General features: G+C 40.6%; 1 protein-coding gene and 2 long non-coding RNA genes across 4 annotated transcripts in view; all 3 read left to right on the forward strand.

Moving 5' to 3' along the window:
• Positions 1-8714, forward strand: part of LOC124258322 (probable sodium/potassium/calcium exchanger CG1090) — a 66289-nt gene extending 57575 nt beyond the window's left edge. For both annotated transcript variants that reach the window (XM_046692408.1, XM_046692407.1), the window contains exons 9-11: positions 642-743; positions 1839-1970; positions 8322-8714. In XM_046692408.1, coding sequence (XP_046548364.1) covers positions 642-743; positions 1839-1970; positions 8322-8521 — 434 coding nt within the window. In that variant the 3' untranslated portion in view covers positions 8522-8714. The remainder of the gene's footprint in view (positions 1-641; positions 744-1838; positions 1971-8321) is intronic.
• Positions 8715-10998: 2284 nt separating this feature from the next.
• On the forward strand, positions 10999-17646 carry LOC124258297. The gene is made up of 2 exons (XR_006893555.1): positions 10999-12191; positions 12232-17646. It is a non-coding gene; the product is annotated as an uncharacterized LOC124258297 (long non-coding RNA).
• A 2181-nt stretch (positions 17647-19827) lies between these two features.
• Positions 19828-23824, forward strand: LOC124258317. The gene is made up of 2 exons (XR_006893567.1): positions 19828-20151; positions 22366-23824. It is a non-coding gene; the product is annotated as an uncharacterized LOC124258317 (long non-coding RNA).
• The last annotated feature ends 1587 nt before the right edge of the window (positions 23825-25411 follow it).

Consider the following 25411-nt stretch of genomic DNA (forward strand, 5'->3'; position numbering starts at 1 on the left):
TTATGGGCATGAAGTAAATCTTTATATTTAAGAAAGTGGGTCTTTTCAATTTGGATGATTCCCAAAACAGGTAGAAAGATATCAAATTTATTCTCAACCAACCAACTGTTAGTTGAATGAAGGCAGGAAGATTTGTCTCCCTTTAACTGTTACTGCGTTATACTCCAGCAAGGGTAAACATAGCTGTTTGGCAAGGATAGGGACGTACTTGCTACATGTATGCTAGACTGACATCTGGGCTTATAAATGTACATATTTTACAGATAAAACAGTTTATAGAATTATCTTAATGAGATATGATAAAAATGAGCCCAAAGAGTTTCTTTATTTCCATTCCTGAAACTACAGTAATGTAGCATTGGCAAATGTGAAATATTTGTGTGGACTGTGGTGGATATAGTTGTTTCAGAGTCTGTATGACAGACTAGGTCTGTGTAAATAATTTGAGGAGCAATTAGTGTTTAGTGGTCATGGGATTTTTGTTGAACAACCAAATGATTTAGCTGCTCCCAAATTGTGCCCATCTGTAATTAAACTCATATCAGAGCTGTTATATTTGGCTTGTCAGAACAGTTGTTTCTCAGTATGTATGACTTCTTGATGTGATGATCACATGGGTTGATGGTTGTTTGTCCTCACAGGTTACACAGCTAATATTCCTGACAGTATTATGGGTCTGACCTTTGTTGCCTTTGGAGTGAGCCTCCCGGATGTTGTGGCATCGCTCATAGTTGTTAGAGAAGGTACGTGCAGGTGTGGCTGATGTGTTAGTATCTGGCTGATCAGAATAGAAAATAATTAATCATTATGATAATTAGTCCATTTATATTGTGCTAAATCCACACCAACGGCATGCTCATAGCGCAGACAGTTCATTATCACACCAGATAACCCGAGCTGTCTGTGAGGCTCGAGAAGGTTATTATCACATGACTTATACCACCAGGTATACATACCCATTTTCTGCTGGGTGAACAGATGCAATTTGGAACAAACTCACCTGCCTAAGGTGAGACCACATGTACCACATGTGCTCCGTTGTGGGGAGGGCAGCTGCCCTAGAAACTCTCAGGAGTCGAGCTGCCAAACACGATCACCCAAGGACTGTCCGTGACCAATGTTGCTTAACGTCAACTGATTTGTGACCTGAGGTCAACGCACAGGACCACACACCACCGCCAGTTCTTTTGTTGCTGTAGATGCACATGATCAGCAAAAAGTTAATACACAAATTCCTATCGATCAGGCCTGTAGGATCAGAGTTTCACCCTAATGTTTAACTCAAGGTTTGCTCTTTGGGCTGACCTTACTGATACTTCAGTAGAATTGCTGAAAAGTGACTGTCACATAATTAAGTCAGTGCTAGCTGACTCACCTAGCCAGCAATGTTTTGAGACATACTGAATTCCAGTCTCCCTTGGGGATCGGTGGGGTAGCCTAGTGGTTAGAGTATTCGCTCATCATGCTGAAGACCCAGGTTCAATTCCCCACATGGGTACAATGTGTGTGGTCCATTTCTGGTGTTCCCCACTGTGATATTGCTGGAATATTGTTAAAAGCGGCGTAAAACCACACTCACTCACTGTTATGTTTAGCCATAAGGCATACAAAAACTAAACTCACTCACTCTCTCCAGTCTCCCTGGAAAGTAGCTGCTGGTCATTGATACTGGAGAAGATGGATGCAGTGTGGTAATATTTTTAACAGAGAGGGTGATGAAAACTACTGTTCCATTTGCTGCAATAACACATATGAGCTTATTTTGGCCAACATAGAACATTGGAGTTGTGTCTGGTGTTGGTGCAAACTGATTGTGATGTTGGTTTTCTTATTTTCAGGATTAGGGGATATGGCTGTTTCTAATGCAATAGGAAGCAATGTGTTTGACATCCTTGTATGCCTTGGAGTACCTTGGCTGCTGCAAACAGCAGTCCTCCGACCAGGGTCTGAGGTTCAGGTTTACAGTGCAGGTAGGCAGCTATCTTACATTGTCAGTTTATGTCAGGTATGAGTTAATATCCCTTCAGTTCACATTTTGCCATAGATGTCTACATTCTCAAAGCCCAATGTTCTCTAGTCACACCTACTATTACCCACTATCACCCAGCGTTTCTGTTTTTGTGTGACTATGCTCCATGCTTGATATCACCCAGCCTCACTCAGTATATCACATCTTTTTTGTATGTATTCCAGGGGTTTGAAAGACCCCAGTGATAGTTTTCTATGTATTCCCAAGTCTTGACCTTGTAACCAGCCTCACCCAATGTAACACAGTTGTCTATGTACTCCCAAGTCTTGACATACACCAGCCTCACCCAATGTAATCCAGTTTTCTATGTATTCCCGAGTCTTGACATACTCCAGCCTCACCCAATGTAACACAGTTTTCTATGTATTCCCAAGTCTTGACATACTCCAGCCTCACCCAGTGTAACACAGTTTTCTATGTATTCCCAAGTCTTGACATACTCCAGCCTCACCCAATGTAACACAGTTTTCTATGTATTCCCAAGTCTTGACATACTCCAGCCTCACCCAATGTAACACAGTTTTCTATGTATTCCCAAGTCTTGACATACTCCAGCCTCACCCAATGTAACACAGTTTTCTATGTATTCCCAAGTCTTGACATACTCCAGCCTCACCCAATGTAACACAGTTTTCTATGTATTCCCAAGTCTTGACATACTCCAGCCTCACCCAATGTAACACAGTTTTCTATGTATTCCCAAGTCTTGACATACTCCAGCCTCACCCAATGTAACACAGTTTTCTATGTATTCCCAAGTCTTGACATACTCCAGCCTCACCCAATGTAACACAGTTTTCTATGTATTCCCAAGTCTTGACATACTCCAGCCTCACCCAGTGTAACACAGTTTTCTATGTATTCCCAAGTCTTGACATACTCCAGCCTCACCCAATGTAACACAGTTTTCTATGTATTCCCAAGTCTTGACATACTCCAGCCTCACCCAATGTAACACAGTTTTCTATGTATTCCCAAGTCTTGACATACTCCAGCCTCACCCAATGTAACACAGTTTTCTATGTATTCCCAAGTCTTGACATACTCCAGCCTCACCCAGTGTAACACAGTTTTCTATGTCTTCCCAAGGCTTGACATACTCCAGCCTCACCCAATGTAACACAGTTTTCTATGTATTCCCAAGTCTTGACATACTCCAGCCTCACCCAATGTAACACAGTTTTCTATGTCTTCCCAAGTCTTGACATACTCCAGCCTCACCCAGTGTAACACAGTTTTCTATGTCTTCCCAAGGCTTGACATACTCCAGCCTCACCCAGTGTAACACAGTTTTCTATGTATTCCCAAGTCTTGACATACTCCAGCCTCACCCAGTGTAACACAGTTTTCTATGTCTTCCCAAGGCTTGACATACTCCAGCCTCACCCAGTGTAACACAGTTTTCTATGTATTCCCAAGTCTTGACATACTCCAGCCTCACCCAGTGTAACACAGTTTTCTATGTATTCCCAAGTCTTGACATACTCCAGCCTCACCCAGTGTAACACAGTTTTCTATGTCTTCCCAAGGCTTGACATACTCCAGCCTCACCCAGTGTAACACAGTTTTCTATGTATTCCCAAGTCTTGACATACTCCAGCCTCACCCAATGTAACACAGTTTTCTATGTATTCCCAAGTCTTGACATACTCCAGCCTCACCCAATGTAACACAGTTTTCTATGTATTCCCAAGGCTTGACATACTCCAGCCTCACCCAGTGTAACACAGTTTTCTATGTATTCCCAAGTCTTGACATACTCCAGCCTCACCCAGTGTAACACAGTTTTCTATGTCTTCCCAAGGCTTGACATACTCCAGCCTCACCCAGTGTAACACAGTTTTCTATGTATTCCCAAGTCTTGACATACTCCAGCCTCACCCAGTGTAACACAGTTTTCTATGTATTCCCAAGTCTTGACATACTCCAGCCTCACCCAATGTAACACAGTTTTCTATGTATTCCCAAGTCTTGACATACTCCAGCCTCACCCAATGTAACACAGTTTTCTATGTATTCCCAAGTCTTGACATACTCCAGCCTCACCCAGTGTAACACAGTTTTCTATGTCTTCCCAAGGCTTGACATACTCCAGCCTCACCCAGTGTAACACAGTTTTCTATGTCTTCCCAAGTCTTGACATACTCCAGCCTCACCCAATGTAACACAGTTTTCTATGTATTCCCAAGGCTTGACATACTCCAGCCTCACCCAATGTAACACAGTTTTCTATGTATTCCCAAGTCTTGACATACTCCAGCCTCACCCAGTGTAACACAGTTTTCTATGTATTCCCAAGTCTAGACATACTCCAGCCTCACCCAATGTAACACAGTTGTCTATGTATTCTCAAGGCTTGACTTACTCCAGCCTCACCCAATGTAACACAGTTTTCTATGTATTCTCAAGGCTTGACCTTGTAACCAGCCTCACCCAATGTAACACAGTTTTCTATGTATTCTCAAGGCTTGACCTTGTAACCAGCCTCACCCAATGTAACACAGTTTTCTATGTATTCCCAAGTCTTGACATACTCCAGCCTCACCCAATGTAACACAGTTTTCTATGTATTCCCAAGTCTTGACATACTCCAGCCTCACCCAATGTAACACAGTTTTCTATGTCTTCCCAAGTCTTGACCTTGTAACCAGCCTCACCCAATGTAACACAGTTTTCTATGTATTCTCAAGGCTTGACCTTGTAACCAGCCTCACCCAATGTAACACAGTTTTCTATGTATTCTCAAGGCTTGACCTTGTAACCAGCCTCACCCAATGTAACACAGTTTTCTATGTATTCCCAAGTCTTGACATACTCCAGCCTCACCCAATGTAACACAGTTTTCTATGTATTCTCAAGGCTTGACCTTGTAACCAGCCTCACCCAGTGTAACACAGTTTTCTATGTATTCCCAAGTCTTGACATACTCCAGCCTCACCCAGTGTAACACAGTTTTCTATGTATTCCCAAGTCTTGACATACTCCAGCCTCACCCAGTGTAACACAGTTTTCTATGTATTCCCAAGTCTTGACATACTCCAGCCTCACCCAGTGTAACACAGTTTTCTATGTATTCCCAAGTCTTGACATACTCCAGCCTCACCCAATGTAACACAGTTTTCTATGTATTCCCAAGTCTTGACATACTCCAGCCTCACCCAGTGTAACACAGTTTTCTATGTATTCCCAAGTCTTGACATACTCCAGCCTCACCCAGTGTGTAACACAGTTTTCTATGTATTCCCAAGTCTTGACATACTCCAGCCTCACCCAATGTAACACAGTTTTCTATGTATTCCCAAGTCTTGACATACTCCAGCCTCACCCAATGTAACACAGTTTTCTATGTATTCCCAAGGCTTGACATACTCCAGCCTCACCCAGTGTAACACAGTTTTCTATGTATTCCCAAGTCTTGACATACTCCAGCCTCACCCAGTGTAACACAGTTTTCTATGTCTTCCCAAGGCTTGACATACTCCAGCCTCACCCAGTGTAACACAGTTTTCTATGTATTCCCAAGTCTTGACATACTCCAGCCTCACCCAGTGTAACACAGTTTTCTATGTATTCCCAAGTCTTGACATACTCCAGCCTCACCCAATGTAACACAGTTTTCTATGTATTCCCAAGTCTTGACATACTCCAGCCTCACCCAATGTAACACAGTTTTCTATGTATTCCCAAGTCTTGACATACTCCAGCCTCACCCAGTGTAACACAGTTTTCTATGTCTTCCCAAGGCTTGACATACTCCAGCCTCACCCAGTGTAACACAGTTTTCTATGTCTTCCCAAGTCTTGACATACACCAGCCTCACCCAATGTAACACAGTTTTCTATGTATTCCCAAGGCTTGACATACTCCAGCCTCACCCAATGTAACACAGTTTTCTATGTATTCCCAAGTCTTGACATACTCCAGCCTCACCCAGTGTAACACAGTTTTCTATGTATTCCCAAGTCTAGACATACTCCAGCCTCACCCAATGTAACACAGTTGTCTATGTATTCTCAAGGCTTGACTTACTCCAGCCTCACCCAATGTAACACAGTTTTCTATGTATTCTCAAGGCTTGACCTTGTAACCAGCCTCACCCAATGTAACACAGTTTTCTATGTATTCTCAAAGCTTGACCTTGTAACCAGCCTCACCCAATGTAACACAGTTTTCTATGTATTCCCAAGTCTTGACATACTCCAGCCTCACCCAATGTAACACAGTTTTCTATGTATTCCCAAGTCTTGACATACTCCAGCCTCACCCAATGTAACACAGTTTTCTATGTCTTCCCAAGTCTTGACCTTGTAACCAGCCTCACCCAATGTAACACAGTTTTCTATGTATTCTCAAGGCTTGACCTTGTAACCAGCCTCACCCAATGTAACACAGTTTTCTATGTATTCTCAAAGCTTGACCTTGTAACCAGCCTCACCCAATGTAACACAGTTTTCTATGTATTCCCAAGTCTTGACATACTCCAGCCTCACCCAATGTAACACAGTTTTCTATGTATTCCCAAGTCTTGACCTTGTAACCAGCCTCACCCAGTGTAACACAGTTTTCTATGTATTCCCAAGTCTTGACATACTCCAGCCTCACCCAGTGTAACACAGTTTTCTATGTATTCCCAAGTCTTGACATACTCCAGCCTCACCCAGTGTAACACAGTTTTCTATGTATTCCCAAGTCTTGACATACTCCAGCCTCACCCAATGTAACACAGTTTTCTATGTATTCCCAAGTCTTGACATACTCCAGCCTCACCCAGTGTAACACAGTTTTCTATGTATTCCCAAGTCTTGACATACTCCAGCCTCACCCAATGTAACACAGTTTTCTATGTATTCTCAAGGCTTGACATACTCCAGCCTCACCCAATGTAATCAAGTTTTCTATGTATTCTCAAGGCTTGACCTTGTAACCAGCCTCACCCAATGTAACACAGTTTTCTATGTATTCTCAAGGCTTGACCTTGTAACCAGCCTCACCCAATGTAACACAGTTTTCTATGTATTCCCAAGTCTTGACATACTCCAGCCTCACCCAGTGTAACACAGTTTTCTATGTATTCCCAAGTCTTGACATACTCCAGCCTCACCCAATGTAACACAGTTTTCTATGTATTCTCAAGGCTTGACCTTGTAACCAGCCTCACCCAATGTAACACAGTTTTCTATGTATTCCCAAGTCTTGACCTTGTAACCAGCCTCACCCAGTGTAACACAGTTTTCTATGTATTCCCAAGTCTTGACATACTCCAGCCTCACCCAATGTAACACAGTTTTCTATGTATTCCCAAGTCTTGACATACTCCAGCCTCATCCAGTGTAACACAGTTTTCTATGTATTCCCAAGTCTTGACATACTCCAGCCTCACCCAGTGTAACACAGTTTTCTATGTATTCCCAAGTCTTGACATACTCCAGCCTCACCCAGTGTAACACAGTTTTCTATGTATTCCCAAGTCTTGACATACTCCAGCCTCACCCAGTGTAACACAGTTTTCAATGTATTCCCAAGTCTTGACATACTCCAGCCTCACCCAGTGTAACACAGTTTTCTATGTATTCCCAAGTCTAGACACATACAGCCTCACCCAATGTAACACAGTTTTCTATGTATTCCCAAGTCTTGACATACTCCAGCCTCACCCAATGTAACACAGTTTTCTATGTATTCCCAAGTCTTGACATACTCCAGCCTCACCCAATGTAACACAGTTTTCTATGTATTCCCAAGTCTTGACATACTCCAGCCTCACCCAGTGTAACACAGTTTTCTATGTATTCCCAAGTCTTGACATACTCCAGCCTCACCCAATGTAACACAGTTTTCTATGTATTCCCAAGTCTTGACATACTCCAGCCTCACCCAGTGTAACACAGTTTTCTATGTATTCCCAAGTCTTGACATACTCCAGCCTCACCCAGTGTAACACAGTTTTCTATGTCTTCCCAAGGCTTGACATACTCCAGCCTCACCCAATGTAACACAGTTTTCTATGTATTCCCAAGTCTTGACATACTCCAGCCTCACCCAATGTAACACAGTTTTCTATGTATTCCCAAGTCTAGACATACTCCAGCCTCACCCAATGTAACACAGTTTTCTATGTATTCCCAAGTCTTGACATACTCCAGCCTCACCCAGTGTAACACAGTTTTCTATGTATTCCCAAGTCTTGACATACTCCAGCCTCACCCAGTGTAACACAGTTTTCTATGTATTCTCAAGTCTTGACATACTCCAGCCTCACCCAATGTAACACAGTTTTCTATGTATTCCCAAGGCTTGACCTACTCCAGCCTGACCCTGCTGTCCACGGTCGGGTTCCTGCTGATTGCTACACATCTGAATGGGTGGAAGCTGGACAAGAAGTACGGGGCAGTCCTGCTGGTGGTTTACGTGATCTACACAGTGCTAGCCTCTATGTATGAACTCAATATATTCGGCTATTTCCATCCTGTGGAGTGCCCCAGCAACTATTAAATGATTATGTGACTCATAGTTAAAGGTTAAGTGTTTGCATGTATATCTTTGATACAAGTTAAGGAGGTGATATTAAACATGTTCTTGTAAGAAATATCTGTGGTGTAATGTGAGTCACAAGTATGAGCCAAACTATTGAAGCAAACATAGAATGGCAAAAATCAAAATGTTGAACATGATTGTATCAAATGGAGCATTGTCATTGTCACTTTCTACCTTAACCGCGGTGTAAGATCTGTATCTGAGCAGCCACAACATGGGTATTGGCTGAAAGCAGATGCAAAACATATAACTGATATATTTCTCTCTACGTTAGGGACCATGTGGACTTGGGGAAATCTAAGACAGCTGACTATGAACTCTAGCTGGTTTTATTGTCTCTTCATAAAGATGGTTAAAGGAACCAAAATTATGTTTTTAAGTAGCGATACTAGGTTTCACTCTCTTATATCCATACAGGTTTATAGTGCTGAAGTGATGATAACTTGTTATAGGAAGCATGGTGTGCATCCATCCAGCATCTTGTAGCTACTGGCTGAAGTGATGATAACTTGTTATAGGAAGCATGATGTGCATCCATCCAGCATCTTGTAGCTACTGGCTGAAGGGATGATAACTTGTTATAGGAAGCATGGTGGGCATCCATCCAGCATCTTGTAGCTACTGGCTGAAGTGATGATAACTTGTTATAGGAAGCATGGTGGGCATCCATCCAGCATCTTGTAGCTACTGGCTGAAGTGATGATAACTTGTTATAGGAAGCATGGTGGGCATCCATCCAGCATCTTGTAGCTACTGGCTGAAGGGATGATAACTTGTTATAGGAAGCATGATGTGCATCCATCCAGCATCTTGTAGCTACTGGCTGAAGGGATGATAACTTGTTATAGGAAGCATGGTGTGCATCCATCCAGCATCTTGTAGCTACTGGCTGAAGGGATGATAACTTGTTATAGGAAGCATGGTGTGCATCCATCCAGCATCTTGTAGCTACTGGCTGAAGTGATGATAACTTGTTATAGGAAGCATGATGTGCATCCATCCAGCATCTTGTAGCTACTGGCTGAAGGGATGATAACTTGTTATAGGAAGCATGGTGTGCATCCATCCAGCATCTTGTAGCTACTGGCTGAAGTGATGATAACTTGTTATAGGAAGCATGGTGTGCATCCATCCAGCATCTTGTAGCTACTGGCTGAAGGGATGATAACTTGTTATAGGAAGCATGGTGTGCATCCATCCAGCATCTTGTAGCTACTGGCTGAAGGGATGATAACTTGTTATAGGAAGCATGGTGTGCATCCATCCAGCATCTTGTAGCTACTGGCTGAAGGGATGATAACTTGTTATAGGAAGCATGGTGTGCATCCATCCAGCATCTTGTAGCTACTGGCTGAAGGGATGATAACTTGTTATAGGAAGCATGGTGGGCATCCATCCAGCATCTTGTAGCTACTGGCTGAAGTGATGATAACTTGTTATAGGAAGCATGGTGTGCATCCATCCAGCATCTTGTAGCTACTGGCTGAAGGGATGATAACTTGTTATAGGAAGCATGGTGTGCATCCATCCAGCATCTTGTAGCTACTGGCTGAAGTGATGATAACTTGTTATAGGAAGCATGGTGTGCATCCATCCAGCATCTTGTAGCTACTGGCTGAAGGGATGATAACTTGTTATAGGAAGCATGGTGGGCATCCATCCAGCATCTTGTAGCTACTGGCTGAAGGGATGATAACTTGTTATAGGAAGCATGGTGTGCATCCATCCAGCATCTTGTAGCTACTGGCTGAAGGGATGATAACTTGTTATAGGAAGCATGGTGTGCATCCATCCAGCATCTTGTAGCTACTGGCTGAAGGGATGCTTCTGTTTTATGTATTGATGTTAAAGGTAATCTCGTTGTCATGGAGATGACATGTGGTATGTCTTTTAAGTTAGCATGCATACCTACAGCGTGTTCAGCTTGACCTGAGCTACTCTACATATGCATGACCCGGGAGGTCAAATGGCACAAACGGCAGGTGGAGTTATCTTCATTAAATAGGGGAGCAGAGAGTGTTATTAATGTTGCTTCGTGAGAAGCATGTATACATGGATTCGCTACAGAACAAAAAACTTGTCCCGGAAAACAACACTTATGGAATAACAATCATTTCATGTTTTAATTGAATTGTTTATACAATCATATGCTATCTAGTTTAATTTGCTAACTTTGCAACGTACAGACATCAGTTACTTTCACAATCCAATTCACTCTCACTGTCACTCTCTACACCAATTCAACTATCACTTTTTCTATTTCATGTTCAACTGCAATGATTCTGTCCCAGTAGTCGCCTAAAAGCCAGAATCGGAAACATTAAACCATCTGTAGCTTCTTTTTAAATAAATTTAGGACGATTTCTCGACACTGAGATGTCAAACGGCGACACTGTCTCGACTGTCCGGACATGTTGACAATCTATTGACAAAGGTGCACCCCTTCACAATAATAGACCCAACCAGCTGTGACACGGTCACGCAATGCATTAGTAATCACTTCATCAGGTCAAGCTGAACAACCTGTATATCCATAGAAATTCATTGTGAGTCAGTGTTTACTGGTTCAACTAAGGGATGAAGCATGTGTTATCTTACATTTAGATTTAGAAAACATTTACATCTGTTGTTGAGAGAATCAGGTTTCAGTTGTCTCTGAGGTTTGTCTTGTACCAAACTTGCTGCATCAGTTCAATGCAGACCAAAAAGAGTTGCTGGTTGGCACTGGCAGGAGTCCAGGAACCGGTTGTTATATTCACTGGCTGTGTTTCCCTCTTCAAACTTGGAGACAGTTTATTTTGCCTTATATGTTACTTGTTCAGAAGCTGTCTCACTTCTGTAACATTTGTTTGATATGTTGTTGTTGTTATTCATTTAATTAAATTAAGGTGAGCTCAATGGAACTAGAAGCTGTTGTTATTGTGTCTTAAGATGTATGCTGGCCTGGACATGATGATCCCATCTTGCAGTAACTAATAGATAAGCCGACCTCCTACAGATTGCATTTTTGGGTCCTCAAAATTCGGCTTGTCTATAGTAATATGCAGTACCAGTAAAGGTCTTCACCAGATGGTACAGGGTTATCCTGTATGGGTGAGGTCTTCACCAGATGGTACAGGGTTATCCTGTATGGGTGAGGCCTTCACCAGATGGTACAGGGTTATCCTGTATGGGAGTGAGGTCTTCACCAGATGGTACAGGGTTATCCTGTATGGGTGATGTCTTCACCAGATGGTACAGGGTTATCCTGTATGGGTGAGGTCTTCACCAGATGGTACAGGGTTATCCTGTATGGGAGTGAGGTCTTCACCAGATGGTACAGGGTTATCCTGTATGGGTGAGGTCTTCACCAGATGGTACAGGGTTATCCTGTATGGGTGAGGTCTTCACCAGATGGTACAGGGTTATCCTGTATGGGTGATGTCTTCACCAGATGGTACAGGGTTATCCTGTATGGGTGAGGTCTTCACCAGATGGTACAGGGTTATCCTGTATGGGAGTGAGGTCTTCACCAGATGGTACAGGGTTATCCTGTATGGGAGTGAGGTCTTCACCAGATGGTACAGGGTTATCCTGTATGGGAGTGAGGCCTTCACCAGATGGTACAGGGTTATCCTGTATTGGTGATGTCTTCACCAGATGGTACAGGGTTATCCTGTATGGGTGAGGTCTTCACCAGATGGTACAGGGTTATCCTGAATCAGTCAGACCCTCCTGGATTCCCCAGCAAATTAATGTAAATTCTGCATCCCATTTTTTTCAAAATTCTGCAGAAAAATCTGCAGTTAAATACCCAACAGAAAATGATAAAGAATTTCAGTCTTTAATTCTTATACACAAAGCTGTAACTGGTTTAGAGCTTCATGACATTCAAGGTACAGCCAGCAGTTCGTTTTTTCTTGCAAGATGATTTTTAAATTTACAAAGATGGTCTGAAACAGTACTCTTACGAGTGTGATCAGGAAAGATATTACAAACTCTACAAAATGTTATTTTGTTTGATAGTCATTCTTGTGATAATGATTCAACTTTCATAATAAGTAAATTCCATGGCGTATTCTGCATGAAAATGCGTTTTCCGCAGACCAGACGCTTTTCTGCATTAAAAGGTAATTTCCGTGATTTATTCTGCAACTGCGGAATCCAGGAGGGACTGATGAGTTAGGTCTTGACCAGAAGGTAAAGGGTTATCCGGTATAAGTGAGGTCTTCACCAGATGGTGCAGGTAGACCAGCATATCAAATGCAGTAACTGCCGGATGGGCTGAACATGTTTCAAATCAGTACTTGTGAAAACAGCTTATGTTATCATATCAATTGTGTTCTGTTATATCCTTCTGTTTTTTCCACAGGCATTTGTTATTATTGTTTATGTTAAAGAGCATATATCGTACACTGGCTTCAGGGAGGTTTACTTGTCTTTGAGAGCATATGTTCCTAACAGGTGGTTACATTGTTTACCTGTCTTTGAGAGCATATGTTCCTCACAGGTGGTTACATTGTTTACCTGTCTTTGAGAGCATATGTTCCTCACAGGTGGTTACATTGTTTACCTGTCTTTGAGAGCATATGTCCCTCACAGGTGGTTACATTGTTTACTTGTCTTTGAGAGCATATGTTCCTCACAGGTGGTTACATTGTTTACCTGTCTTTGAGAGCATATGTTCCTCACAGGTGGTTACATTGTTTACCTGTCTTTGAGAGCATATGTTCCTCACAGGTGGTTACATTGTTTACCTGTCTTTGAGAGCATATGTTCCTCACAGGTGGTTACATTGTTTACCTGTCTTTGAGAGCATATGTTCCTCACAGGTGGTTACATTGTTTACCTGTCTTTGAGAGCATATGTCCCTCACAGGTGGTTACATTGTTTACTTGTCTTTGAGAGCATATGTTCCTCACAGGTGGTTACATTGTTTACCTGTCTTTGAGAGCATATGTCCCTCACAGGTGGTTACATTGTTTACTTGTCTTTGAGAGCATATGTTCCTCACAGGTGGTTACATTGTTTACTTGTCTTTGAGAGCATATGTTCCCCACAGGTGGTTACATTGTTTACCTGTCTTTGAGAGCATATGTTCCTCACAGGTGGTTAGATTTTTGTTTACCTGTTTTTAGAAAATATTTACAACATATGGGATAGGGAGGTTTACTTCACTTTAAGAACATATATACAACACTTGGACTGAGGGAGGTTTACCTGTTTTTGTGAACCTATGTAGAGTGTTAGGGAAGCTGTGGTTGATATTAAAGAGCATATATATAGCACTGAGGGTATGGGAGTTACCTGTCTTCAAGAGCATTTATCCTCCACTTGAGGAGCAGGGAGATGAGCCACCATGCATCAAAAATGTCAATAAAATAGTGATGACAACCAAAAGCATCTGTGCAGAAGAGGAGGGGTCACGGTGGGGTAGCCTAGTGTTAAAAGCATTTGCTTGTCATGCCGAAGGCCCAGGTTCGATTCCCCACATTGGTACAAAGTGTGAAGCCCATTTCTGGTGTCCCCTGCCATGATATTGCTGGAATATTGCTAAAAGCGGCATAAAACCCAATTCACTCACTCACTCATTCTCTTGTCATAAGACTGTATGGTGCCGTCTCCATAATGAACAACTATATCAATGGCTTGACATAGCTGTCTAGTTTTCAGTCATGCTTGTTTGACCTCTATTGATACTAAATCTTCTCACAACTCGTGGTATGCAACAAGGTCTTGAAATAATGGAATTTTAAAACTCATGTGTGGATCATTCATGTTTGGATCAATTATATGTGGATCAGTTATATAATGGAGGATACCTGACTTCAAGAGCACGTATCCTACACTGGGCATGTATGGAATTTAAAAAATTATACATGGATCAATTTTGATGGCAATTGAACTGGATATCAAAATTGACAAAGCTCTAAAATGTGTAATTAATTTGAGTGAATTATTTCCTTTTTCAAATGCAAGAAAAATCTTAGTTTTCTATTTCATAAAGACTCTTATATTGAAGATAGTCTGGTTTGCAATAAAATAAAGCCTCCTGACTCGACTTTTACATCTTTCATGCAGCAAGTACTTTGATAAACCACCCACATTTTGTAAACAAATGGTCCTACCCTCAAAATATCAGGACCATTCTTTCAGATCATTGGATATCAAGATGACTCCAGAACGGCTCCCTGGCCTCCTAAGTATACATAGAAAAGGAAGATATTTCTGTTAGGTGTGGCCTGTTGGGGGATTGAACACTTGGTGTTTGTTTAACTTTCTATACCTCATTAACCTTACAATAGGTGAAAGGTGACAGTGTTTAATAACTACAACTATCTGGGTCCAGGGTTTTATGAATATACCATATCCAGGTGATTGGAACACTAATCATACTGGTGTACTATACTTATCAGGTAGAACAGCATAGAGTATTTGTGTATTTATGTTTTACATTAACTCATATCTCGGTGTTGAAGTTGACTGATCTGTGGGAAGACTCTTTGTAATAACTGAAACAATCCTGCATCTGGGACAGACATGTTTGTGGTTGTCTTGACTGCTGGAAGCATGGTATGCGTGTCAGATGGGCTGTTTGTATTGTCACTTGACAGACTTGGTAATTCAGAGATCGGTTGCGTAACACCATAGAAGGCTTGGAAGAAACAAAATTATATAATCAGTAGTTTATATAGATTTATGACTTATTGACAAGTTAATGACAGATCTCTGTTGACTTTTGTCAAAACCAAGGACCCTTTTGTCAAAACCAAGGACTGCTATTATGAAGGAGATGGGATTGAACCTATGTCCAACTGGGTGTGATATGAAACCATTTCATTGATGTGACAGCATGTCGGATAGTTGATCATACAGCCCAACCTCCCAGATCTGCCCACCCAGGTGTGGCTTGTTCTGGGCAAGTTGGTCATACGACCCAATCTCCCAGATCTGCACACAGGGCTGTGGCTTATTTCAGGCAAGTTAGTCATACGACCCAATCTCCCAGATCTGCACACCCAGCTGTGGCTAGGCCATGACTGCGGCTGAAGGAAGTACACCAGAACCATAAAACCATTACAAATGTTTGTCAAAGTGCCTATATTGCATTTGAGCTGACAGTGTATCAAACTTTTCAGAAATTGTTTTGTTTCCTTGTTTATGAGCACCAGAGCTCAAAATATTGTACATACAATATACACCAGTATTATAGAATATGAACTGTTTCATGTAGATTTGCTTCAGAAGTTTACAAGATCACCATTAATCTCAAGAATGTGATTGAATGTAAGAAGTATTTGTAACACTACTTTTTTAACTGAAACATATTCTGTATTTTCAACTCGCTTGCGTGCAATATGAACTGTGTTGCTATGGTTACTGTGATCTTGTATATATCTCTCAATGATGTTTTCATCATTTTGGTAAAATGATTACCAGGAACTTTAGACATATATTTTTATACCAGAGAAGCTATTTTTCCTGGCTCTTGACTTTGAATGGTTACATGTTTTATTGTTGTTCCTGTTAAATCTTCCATAAGAATGCTTTGAAACTTTCAATCTCTGCTCAAATCTGTTGTCTCTGTGTCTTTCTTCAAACAAGTGATGTCAAAATAAGCTCTATTTTGGTATCTTTTTAAATGTGTTACATGAAGTGACTGCTTATGAGAAACCACACACACACACTCTACACATATGCATGCAATCAAGTTTGGCTGCACCTCTTGTTGGATCTTCTCCATTAGATCTTATTTATTGTATGACAATATGAATAGGCTATGCCATTTAGAAAGAGGTCACACGTTATATTTTGGATTACTGTGTTAGTGTGCTGGGAGTTAGGTGCTTGACTCTGAGGGTGTGGGTTCGAATCCCAAATGGGACTGAACCTGTCAAAAGTACAAGCATGTGTACTTTACTGAGAAAGTGTAATCCAAAATATAACCTGTTACATGTATGAGAATAGTTTACCAGTGTTTGTTTCTAAAGAGCGATGAAGCTGTTGCAAACATTCAAACTTGGCTCTCCCCCATAGTAATCCACAGCTTGACCAGAAGGAAGGTATTTTCAACTTATCACTTAGGTTAGCATTTAATGAAGTTCTGACAGCCTCTCAAGACTCAGTGTCTCAATACTTCATATTCTCTTCACTGAGATGGAATATTTCTATATTTCGCTGAACTGTCTGTATAAAATTCATCTGTGAATAAATCCTTTCTGTGTGTAATCAGCCCTATTGTCAGCTGTGGGCAGTGCACAGCTGTCCATAAAACAAACAGAAATCAATTTGTCTAGCTTAGAATGTGTGCAGTGTTCCCAAAAGTAAATCTGAGATTACAAAGAATTCAAAGAATACTTCAATACGTTCAGTGCAGCTTAGGAAAATTCATTCTCTTGGATAAGAGCTGAAAAACCTCCTATAGTGATGACTTACTGTATCTGATTCTCACTTGAATTTATCTACTTCAGGAGTGAAGTGCAGTATTTCTCCAATACATTATCAAACACTATCATTTTGCATGTTAACACAAATGTACACCACTATGAAAATATCAAGGGCATTATTAACTGATTTTAATATCAAAATTTCATTTAAGTAAGTTGTTATTTAAAGCTCAAACATATATTTTCAACAATTATTGTGGTATTTGAAGTATTCTTGAAGGTGAGACATGTGAAGACATTTGTCAAAATATTGACATCAGAATTAAGAAAAGCAAAATCACTGAGTCACATTTCTAAATACCTGCTGATGTTTCTGTGTAATGAACTTCCTTCCAGAGATGAAAGAACATGTCAAACAAGAGAAAATGATAGTAACAGTAAACGTTGGGCTAAAGAACGGATTTGATAATAAACCTGTTTCTTCATCTGTAGTAAGTAGATTGGCATTAATATCAAGTCAGACCTGTTTGAAACTGACCTGATGTCTCCTATTTAACTTCAGTTTCAGGCAGCTTCTGCTTCAAGTGTAGTTTATGTGACAGAGACTGTGTATTGACACAAGGTTTGTACATATATGTATATGCTGGGTAGCTTCTTCTGGTTATTCCTGAAATCCTTTTGATGCTCAAACTTACAATAAATTATTTATTAACATGTTATATGGTTTGGTTTTCTTACTGTAGATTTCGTAAGAGTGTCCAATGGATCGGGTGGTGAGCCTCGCTGACTTGGTTGACACATGTCATCGTTCCCAATTGGGTTGATCGATGCTCATGCTCTTCATGACTGGATTGTCTGGTCCAGACTCGATTATTTACAGCCTGCCCCCATATAGCTGGAATATTGCTGAATGCGGTGTAAAACTTAACTCGCGCACTACTGTAGGAGTCTACAAGGGAATTGGTTCCTCTGTATGTGGAAGAACATCAAGGACATCTGTTCTACTCTGTCGTTCAGTGCTTCACATGATCGCTTGAATTAAAGTACTGTCGGAAATGCTAGAAAAATGCTTTTTAGCCTTAATATCTTTAGAAAGGTGATAAATGTATTATGTTGTGAATATATCAACTCACCTTTTGTGTACCTAATTTTTATTTCAATTGATTTAACATTCCCATGCATTTAAAGGGCAGTTTACAGGAGAGAATTTGGTACCAAGACAACAACTTAAGATTTTTTCAGAGTTCAACAACAGAAATCTGAAATAGTCTTTACATTTATGCTAATAATACAGGTGGTGTAAAAATATAAATTAACGTTTTTCTTAAACAAATAAATGTTGAATGTTTGTGTTACTTTACATAATTATCGTTTCTTTATTGAATAAATATTAATATAAATGTTAAGTCTTGATAAATAAGTTTCCCGTCATGCAAGCACATCTTTATCACAGCGTCCACTATGGCCAACTATTTGCAGACGATTGTTGCAAAGGTTTATACGTTTTTTGTTCTTGAAAAAGACATGTAAACCTTTCATTAGTATAGAAATGGTTTATTACAGAACTTGTAGAGCTGTTGGTATGCCTTACCAACAAGTTTACAATATTGTAAACAAATCAGACAAGACAGGGACCGTCTCAAAAGCAAAACCGGGACGTAAAACCATCCTTGACAACTTTGACAAGGGAGTACTTAGACGGGCGGTCTACAAACTTTAGGAGAAGAAGAATATATATATTCTAAAGAGGCTACACCAGTGACTTCGTTAAATCTTTGGCCAATGTTCACAACTAGATTAAACTGACCGAATTACATCCATATTTTTGCAATGAAATATACTGTTGACATGCAAAACATTTAATTAAACGTTGCACATTTCTACAATCAATCGATAAGATAACACAAGTGATAGGATTCTTTCCAATGTACAGTAATTCGTATGTTTATTTCACAACAAACACACATACACAAATGATCCCTTACATAACCAATACGTATACTATACGCACACATATTCAACATTTTGAAGAAAACATCTATTGAGATGACCCCTCGCCCGAGCGCGTGCTCAGGTGTCAATTTCACCTGTCGATACCGTGCATGCTGATGACGTAACACAGGCAGTTAATGTTTGTATCAAATAACGTCCCACTACCCCTTATTTTTCTAAGTTTTTGGTATTTTCATCAGTAAAAACGCATTTTAGGGCATGTCTCAAAAAATATTCCCTCGGTCTACATTACGTAGATGTTTCTTAAAGTGATATTTGTTATTTAAGTAGCTGTAATACCTCTGAATTTTAAATATAAGTCAAAAAGCATTTTTCTAGCATTTCCGACAGTACTTTAGTGAGCAAACTCGTGTGTTAGTTAAAGTGATTAAAGTGTTCACTCACTCAAAGAATGACAGAGAATTTCAATTGTTAGGTAACACAAACAGAAGTTTAGCATTTCCCCTCAGTATCAAGAAGTCAGAAACACGTATTCATCGTCCTGGAACAAGTTAGAGGTTCGGGGGAAATAACTGATTTTGTGTGCTTTAGGTATGCTTCACACTGGTACCTCGCAGTGTGACGTTAATGGTTAACTGAACGGACATTGATGGACCATTTGGGTACTTACGGCGAAAGTTATGTACAGCTATAGAGTTATAGGCATCCCTGTAGCCACCGCCCACCAGTAACAACCCCACGTCAAGACCGATGGATTCGAACCACGCACGGCCGACACAGGTTTCAGCCGGCAAGAGCAGTAGACATACAAATAAAGATGAATAGTCATTCAAAATATGACACACTGATCCATGCTACAACGGTCTGGTGCAAATCTGATGATGCACCATCAGTACACGTCAACTGCACACGTGTTCGTGAACCGTATTTCACCGAACGCTCAGTGTTACAGGCAGGTGTAAGACGATCAATGGGTGGTGGCCTACTTTCACATTAGATTCTATAAACTGCGCTTTGTACTAAAACAGCAGAAGCGTGGCAATTCATAGCACAGCGCCGCCACTGGGTTGTGGTGACCCGGCAGATAATGCTGTGAGGTCAGTTTTTTCAACGACGACCATCATACAAAACGGCCACTCTCCACAAAGACTGCCTTGGACGTACTGGATTGCAAGCATCTCTCAAGACTCAACAAAGAATGCCTCGGACCTACAAGGGCTTAAAAGGGTTTCCCAAGGATAGGAATAGCCGCTTCTAAGGATAGACCAGGTTCGTGAATACATTGTATTATGATTTTAACGACAGGATATGTCTGAAATAAGATGTGAATCGGGCTTTTGATTAGGAAACGCACACTCTGGTATCGATTTTGTTTTGAACTCCCACATACTTGTGTAATAATAGGAATATAATCACTACATGATAAAACTAATTGCTGACGTGTTCAGTGTCATGTAAAGCCATATTTCCATTGTCTGACGTAAGTACAGGTGAGTGAGCGAAGCCTCAGACATGCAAAGCCTCTTATGGATTCCGAGTTAACATAGTAACTAACCCCAGCAGTCTATGCCTGAAAGAGGCAGAGTAAACCCACGTGTTAGAGCCCAGTTATAGACCATGCTAATAGCGAATACCTATATAAAAGAACGAAAACCCCATATGAAACTTTCAACCTGCCTTTCTATAATTCTAATGCCTTGTTATGGAAACCTGCCTTTCTATAATTCTAAAGAATGACCTGTTATGAAAACTTGCTGTTCTATAATGATTCCAATGCCCTGTTATGGAATCCTGCTATGGTATAATTCTAAATAATGACCTGTTATGGAATCCTGTCATCGTATAATTCTAAATAATGCCCTGTTATGGAATCCTGCCATCGTATAATTCTAAATAATGACCTGTTATGGAATCCTGCCATCGTATAATTCTAAATAATGCCCTGTTATGGAATCCTGCTATCGTATAATTCTAAATAATGCCTGTTATGGAATCCTGCTATCGTATAATTCTAAATAATGCCCTGTTATGGAATCCTCGTCAGAGAAATTGTAATAATAATTACAATAAATGGGAATCAAGAACATTATTCAGATAATTTTGTCTTTTGTCTGTTTCTTTTTCCCGTCTGACTGACCGACCCACGTTCAGAATTTGGTGGTTACGTGAAACACATAAAAATAAATGATGCCCTTATGTCCTTGGATAGCAGTGTGAAATGATAACAACCTGGGCCTAGATTTTCGAAGCTCTCTTAGCGCTAAGATAGTCGTAAGTGCCATACATTAACATTAACTTACGACTATCTTAGCGCTAAGAGAGCTTCGAAAGTCTAGGCCCAGGTACGTAACAGTTTGATATATTGTGGATACTATGTGAGATCGAACAGTGGGACGAATCGCCGTTTTAAATTTCCCGCGTCTAACTCTTTCCCTGTCGTAAAAGTAGTATATTCATTCTGTTTCTACTAACTTTCTACTAAGGTTAGAGCATCAGTGGCGATCATCTTGGTCTCTGTAAATCAACTTAATTGAGTTCTGCGATCTGCCGATTCGTTCACATACGATTTCGACAAAACTATTTCAATGAATGTAGAAAACGTTTGGACTGAATGAATAAAACACATTAGAAATTTAAGTCCAGATATACAAAATATATTAACCAGGTTGTGTAATAACAGGATTAACTTTCGTACTTTCGTTCGGGTTGGTTGACACGCTATTTCTGGTGTGGTGTGTTCACGGTAATGACGTTCCGTTTGGGAAGAAAGCCATCATAGCTCATTGTAGACGTGTGCTATGCGCAACACTGCTATTTAACACACGTCAGTTACATTTCTGAAAGAAAAAACGCTCACTATATTCATTAAAGATTTCACTGAAAAGAATACTTACCCCCAATAGTTTGAATGACTGTCCCAGAATGATCGGGTGGTGAGGTTCGGTAACTGACCGACTGCCTGTCATCGTACACCAACGGCGTAGAACATCGCTTATAATAGTCATCAATGTCCGAGGAGTAACATGGCGGCAAGTACATTATTGCGTCAAGACAAAGCAGTGACTCAAGACGTGCACTAGTCGACACGAAGCCAAGAGATGCCGGGTACACCGTCCATTTACGACCCGTAAAGATCCGGGTTAGAATTGGTCTTCGACAAGAGGCTTTTCGTAAGAGACGACTAACGGGATCGGGTGGCCAGGCTTGCTCTCTTGGTTGATGCATGTCATCGTATACCAATTGCGTAGATCGATTCTCATGATATCAATCAATAGATTGTCTGGTCCAGCCTCGAATATTTGCAGACCGCTGCCATATAGCTGGAATATTGCTGAGTGCGGCGTTAAACAATAACCAAACCACACCGTCCATTGTCGTCGACTCTTACCATAAGTGTTCAGCACCTACTCACCTACTCTGGAACTTCCTAGGGGGACAACAGCATTACGAAACCTCACAGATTATGTTTATATCATGTTTCAGATAACAATGGAGGATTGTGCCCATTGGAATGTGGAGCTGAGGGTGTTTTCTTGCATGTGCACATGGAACCCGTGTCAACAACTCTCAGCTATATACTGAATCTACCACTGAGACAACCCCTGTACTCGACAAGACCACATTGCCAGTACACAATGAACACATCCAACCGATCACGTTCTTCGGAGTGTAACAAATTACGGAAGAATTCTGATCAATATTTGTATGTTTGATCATTAACCTAAGACGCTTGTAGTTGTTCGTGAAGACTTTCCTACAGCTACCAGAAGGTTACAGCAGACATCAACACGTGGCTGAGGAAAGATAGCTTTGAAATAAACGTTCTCATCCCGACCACCGAATTGCCAGGAGAGGATGCATTTTCAGGAGGTTGTACAGAAATCCCTGATCAATTGGAGAAGAAGATTCTGAAACAAACTGTCGTAGATTCGCAAGATGAACCGACGGAAATGATGGAGTCGAATAATCAGAAAAGCAATGGGTATTTAGGTGCGGACAGGACGTTTAAGATCGAGGTTCGGACAGTAATAGATTCGGAAAAAGGTTTGGAAAAGTCAAAAGAAGCTTCAATTGAAACGGAGAACAAACACGACTTCCAACTTACAACACCACAACACTCTGGCGTCCGGCGTCGCGGACCTGTAATTCCTGGATATGGGTCGCACCTGATAAAGCTTGCTGTTACTTTACTTTATGCGTTTATAGTACTTTACCTTCTGTCTATCTCCTATGACAGACACCAGTGTTGTTACTACGCCAGACATGAGTTCAGCCACGGTATTGCCCGGGGCTTTATGAAGTGTGGTTATGTCATGATGGAGTCTGTTTTAAAAGAACTTTCATACCGACTTGCATATCAGTTTGGATTGCATTGACATGTCATATGTACTCAATTGCATACATCGATGCTCATGCTGTTGGTTACTGGATTGTTTAGTCCAGACTCGATTTTTTTATTCACTATGGAAATCTCACCTGTTACAAATGTTTATTCATTTGCAAGCGACAAACAGGCGATGTTTTTGACGGAATCAAACGTACAGCTTGTCATTGTCGTTCGGATTTCTCTCGTGTTTATCTTTTCGATTTTGAATGATTAGTACAATTTATTTCTGACGTGGCCTTTTATGAAATATCCTCTTATCTTTTTGTAACCATTAAAGATTTGATACCTTATTTCATGTCTGCAACTATTAATGTTTAAACTGTTATTTTATCACCGTTACCAACTGAGAACAAACATATTCCCCAGTGAGGACTGAACCATATATTCCCGCAATGAACCGCAATCATCCTTTGTTCATTTCTGCGGCATTCTTGGAATTTCTTAAGCACGCATCCTCCGACAGACAAGGAAAGTCCATACTTCTCACCATGTCTTATCAGCAAACAGATGCTTTATCGGAAATATGTTTGAGTATATTAAAAGATAATATTCGTCTATCAGTCATGAATTTCGTCTCCGGAAGAAAAAGAATCATTTGTATCACACAGCCGACAAGAGAGTAAGCAGGACGATTATGAAGAGACTGCTATTACAAATAAGACATTCACTACCATTCATAATCGGTCTCCTGAAGGAAGAGGCTGAAGCCTAGATTTTCGATGTATTTCATTCTCTCTACGGTTCTGCTGTACCATATTTTCGACAAATCATTTTGTTTCATGCATGAATGCGCGTGGAAATGGCATCCAAAAATCTCGAAACGCTGAGATTCAGGATCAAATACATCTACTAGGAATGGACCTATCTTTTTCGTGTCCTGTATTCATTTTATGAATGATTCAAATTCCCCTTCATAGACTCCCCCAGTCTAACCAGTCGAAGGACAAGGTATACCTCTCCGACTCCTTGCAAGTCCGGTTTCCAAAAGTTTTAAGCCTGAACTTTGGCATAGACAGAAGCTCTTGATTAGATGATCGAAGACAGCGTTTGTTTGAGTAAGGAGTAAGCAGGTCAGAGAGATATGGGGAAGTAAGTCCGTGACGGGCCATGTAGGTCAAGCAGGGGATTTTGTAGTCGCTTCTTGCCTTGATGGGGGGCCAGTGTAACTGTTTAAGAACAGGTGTGATATGGCCATGTTATGAAGGCTCGCGGTAAAATGTATGGATGCAGACGGCCTACGAAACTTACATTTTGAAAATATATTTCTCATTTTTAAATTCAGATTTGAATTTCCCACTGTATCAGTCAGGTGGCCACAGGAGTGCGATTCCATAGAAAGAAACCTGTGAGTGGGTTAAACGTTTCATACAGGGTTTCATTCAGGTAGTGAAAGGGTTGTCGGACATTTACTATAAGGCAAATGTTTATTCTACAATACTGTCGGAAATAGAAAACAAAATTTTAAGCTGTTACTCTGTATCCCTAAAAATTATATAATTGCAAATAACATATGTCGAAATAACCCACATCGGCCTAACTGGGCGTTCAGTGGGATGCGTAATATGATATCCAGAAAAGTATGTTTACACGTAAAATCGGGCAAAAATTTAGGTACCAAAAATAACAAAAATATTAATTTATACCAGCACGACTGGATCGATATATCCAGTCGTGCATTCTCATAAACTTGCGCCCTTTCGACGCATGGCGGCCTTCGATTTGGGACGAACCTTCTTTTAAGTTACGGAAAATTGCGAGGGGTGACAAATCAACCAAAGGCACACGTGATCTTCCCCACTGATAACCACAGGGGTTCGAATCACTGTTTGGACAATAATTTTTAAAAATAAAATCTAGATTTTTGCAACCGTAAATTGTTTTATATGTTATGAGTAACTTATATTTAAAATTTGAACGAAATCGGTGAAGAAATGGATGTTTTAGAAAATTCTCCCGCTACACTCATTACATAACGTGTATTTGAAATATACGTTACTCATAACATATAAAAACAATATACGGTTGCAAAAATCTGGATTTCTATCTTTAAAAATTATTGTCCAAACAGTGATTCGAAACCCTGTGCTGATAACGCGGTCGGGACGAAACAATTCAAACTCTTTCACAGTGCTTACACATTTA

This window comes from Haliotis rubra, unplaced genomic scaffold, assembly GCF_003918875.1.
Source record: "Haliotis rubra isolate DU_JTF1 unplaced genomic scaffold, ASM391887v1 Scf69, whole genome shotgun sequence".
NCBI classification, from domain to species: Eukaryota; Metazoa; Mollusca; class Gastropoda; order Lepetellida; family Haliotidae; genus Haliotis; species Haliotis rubra.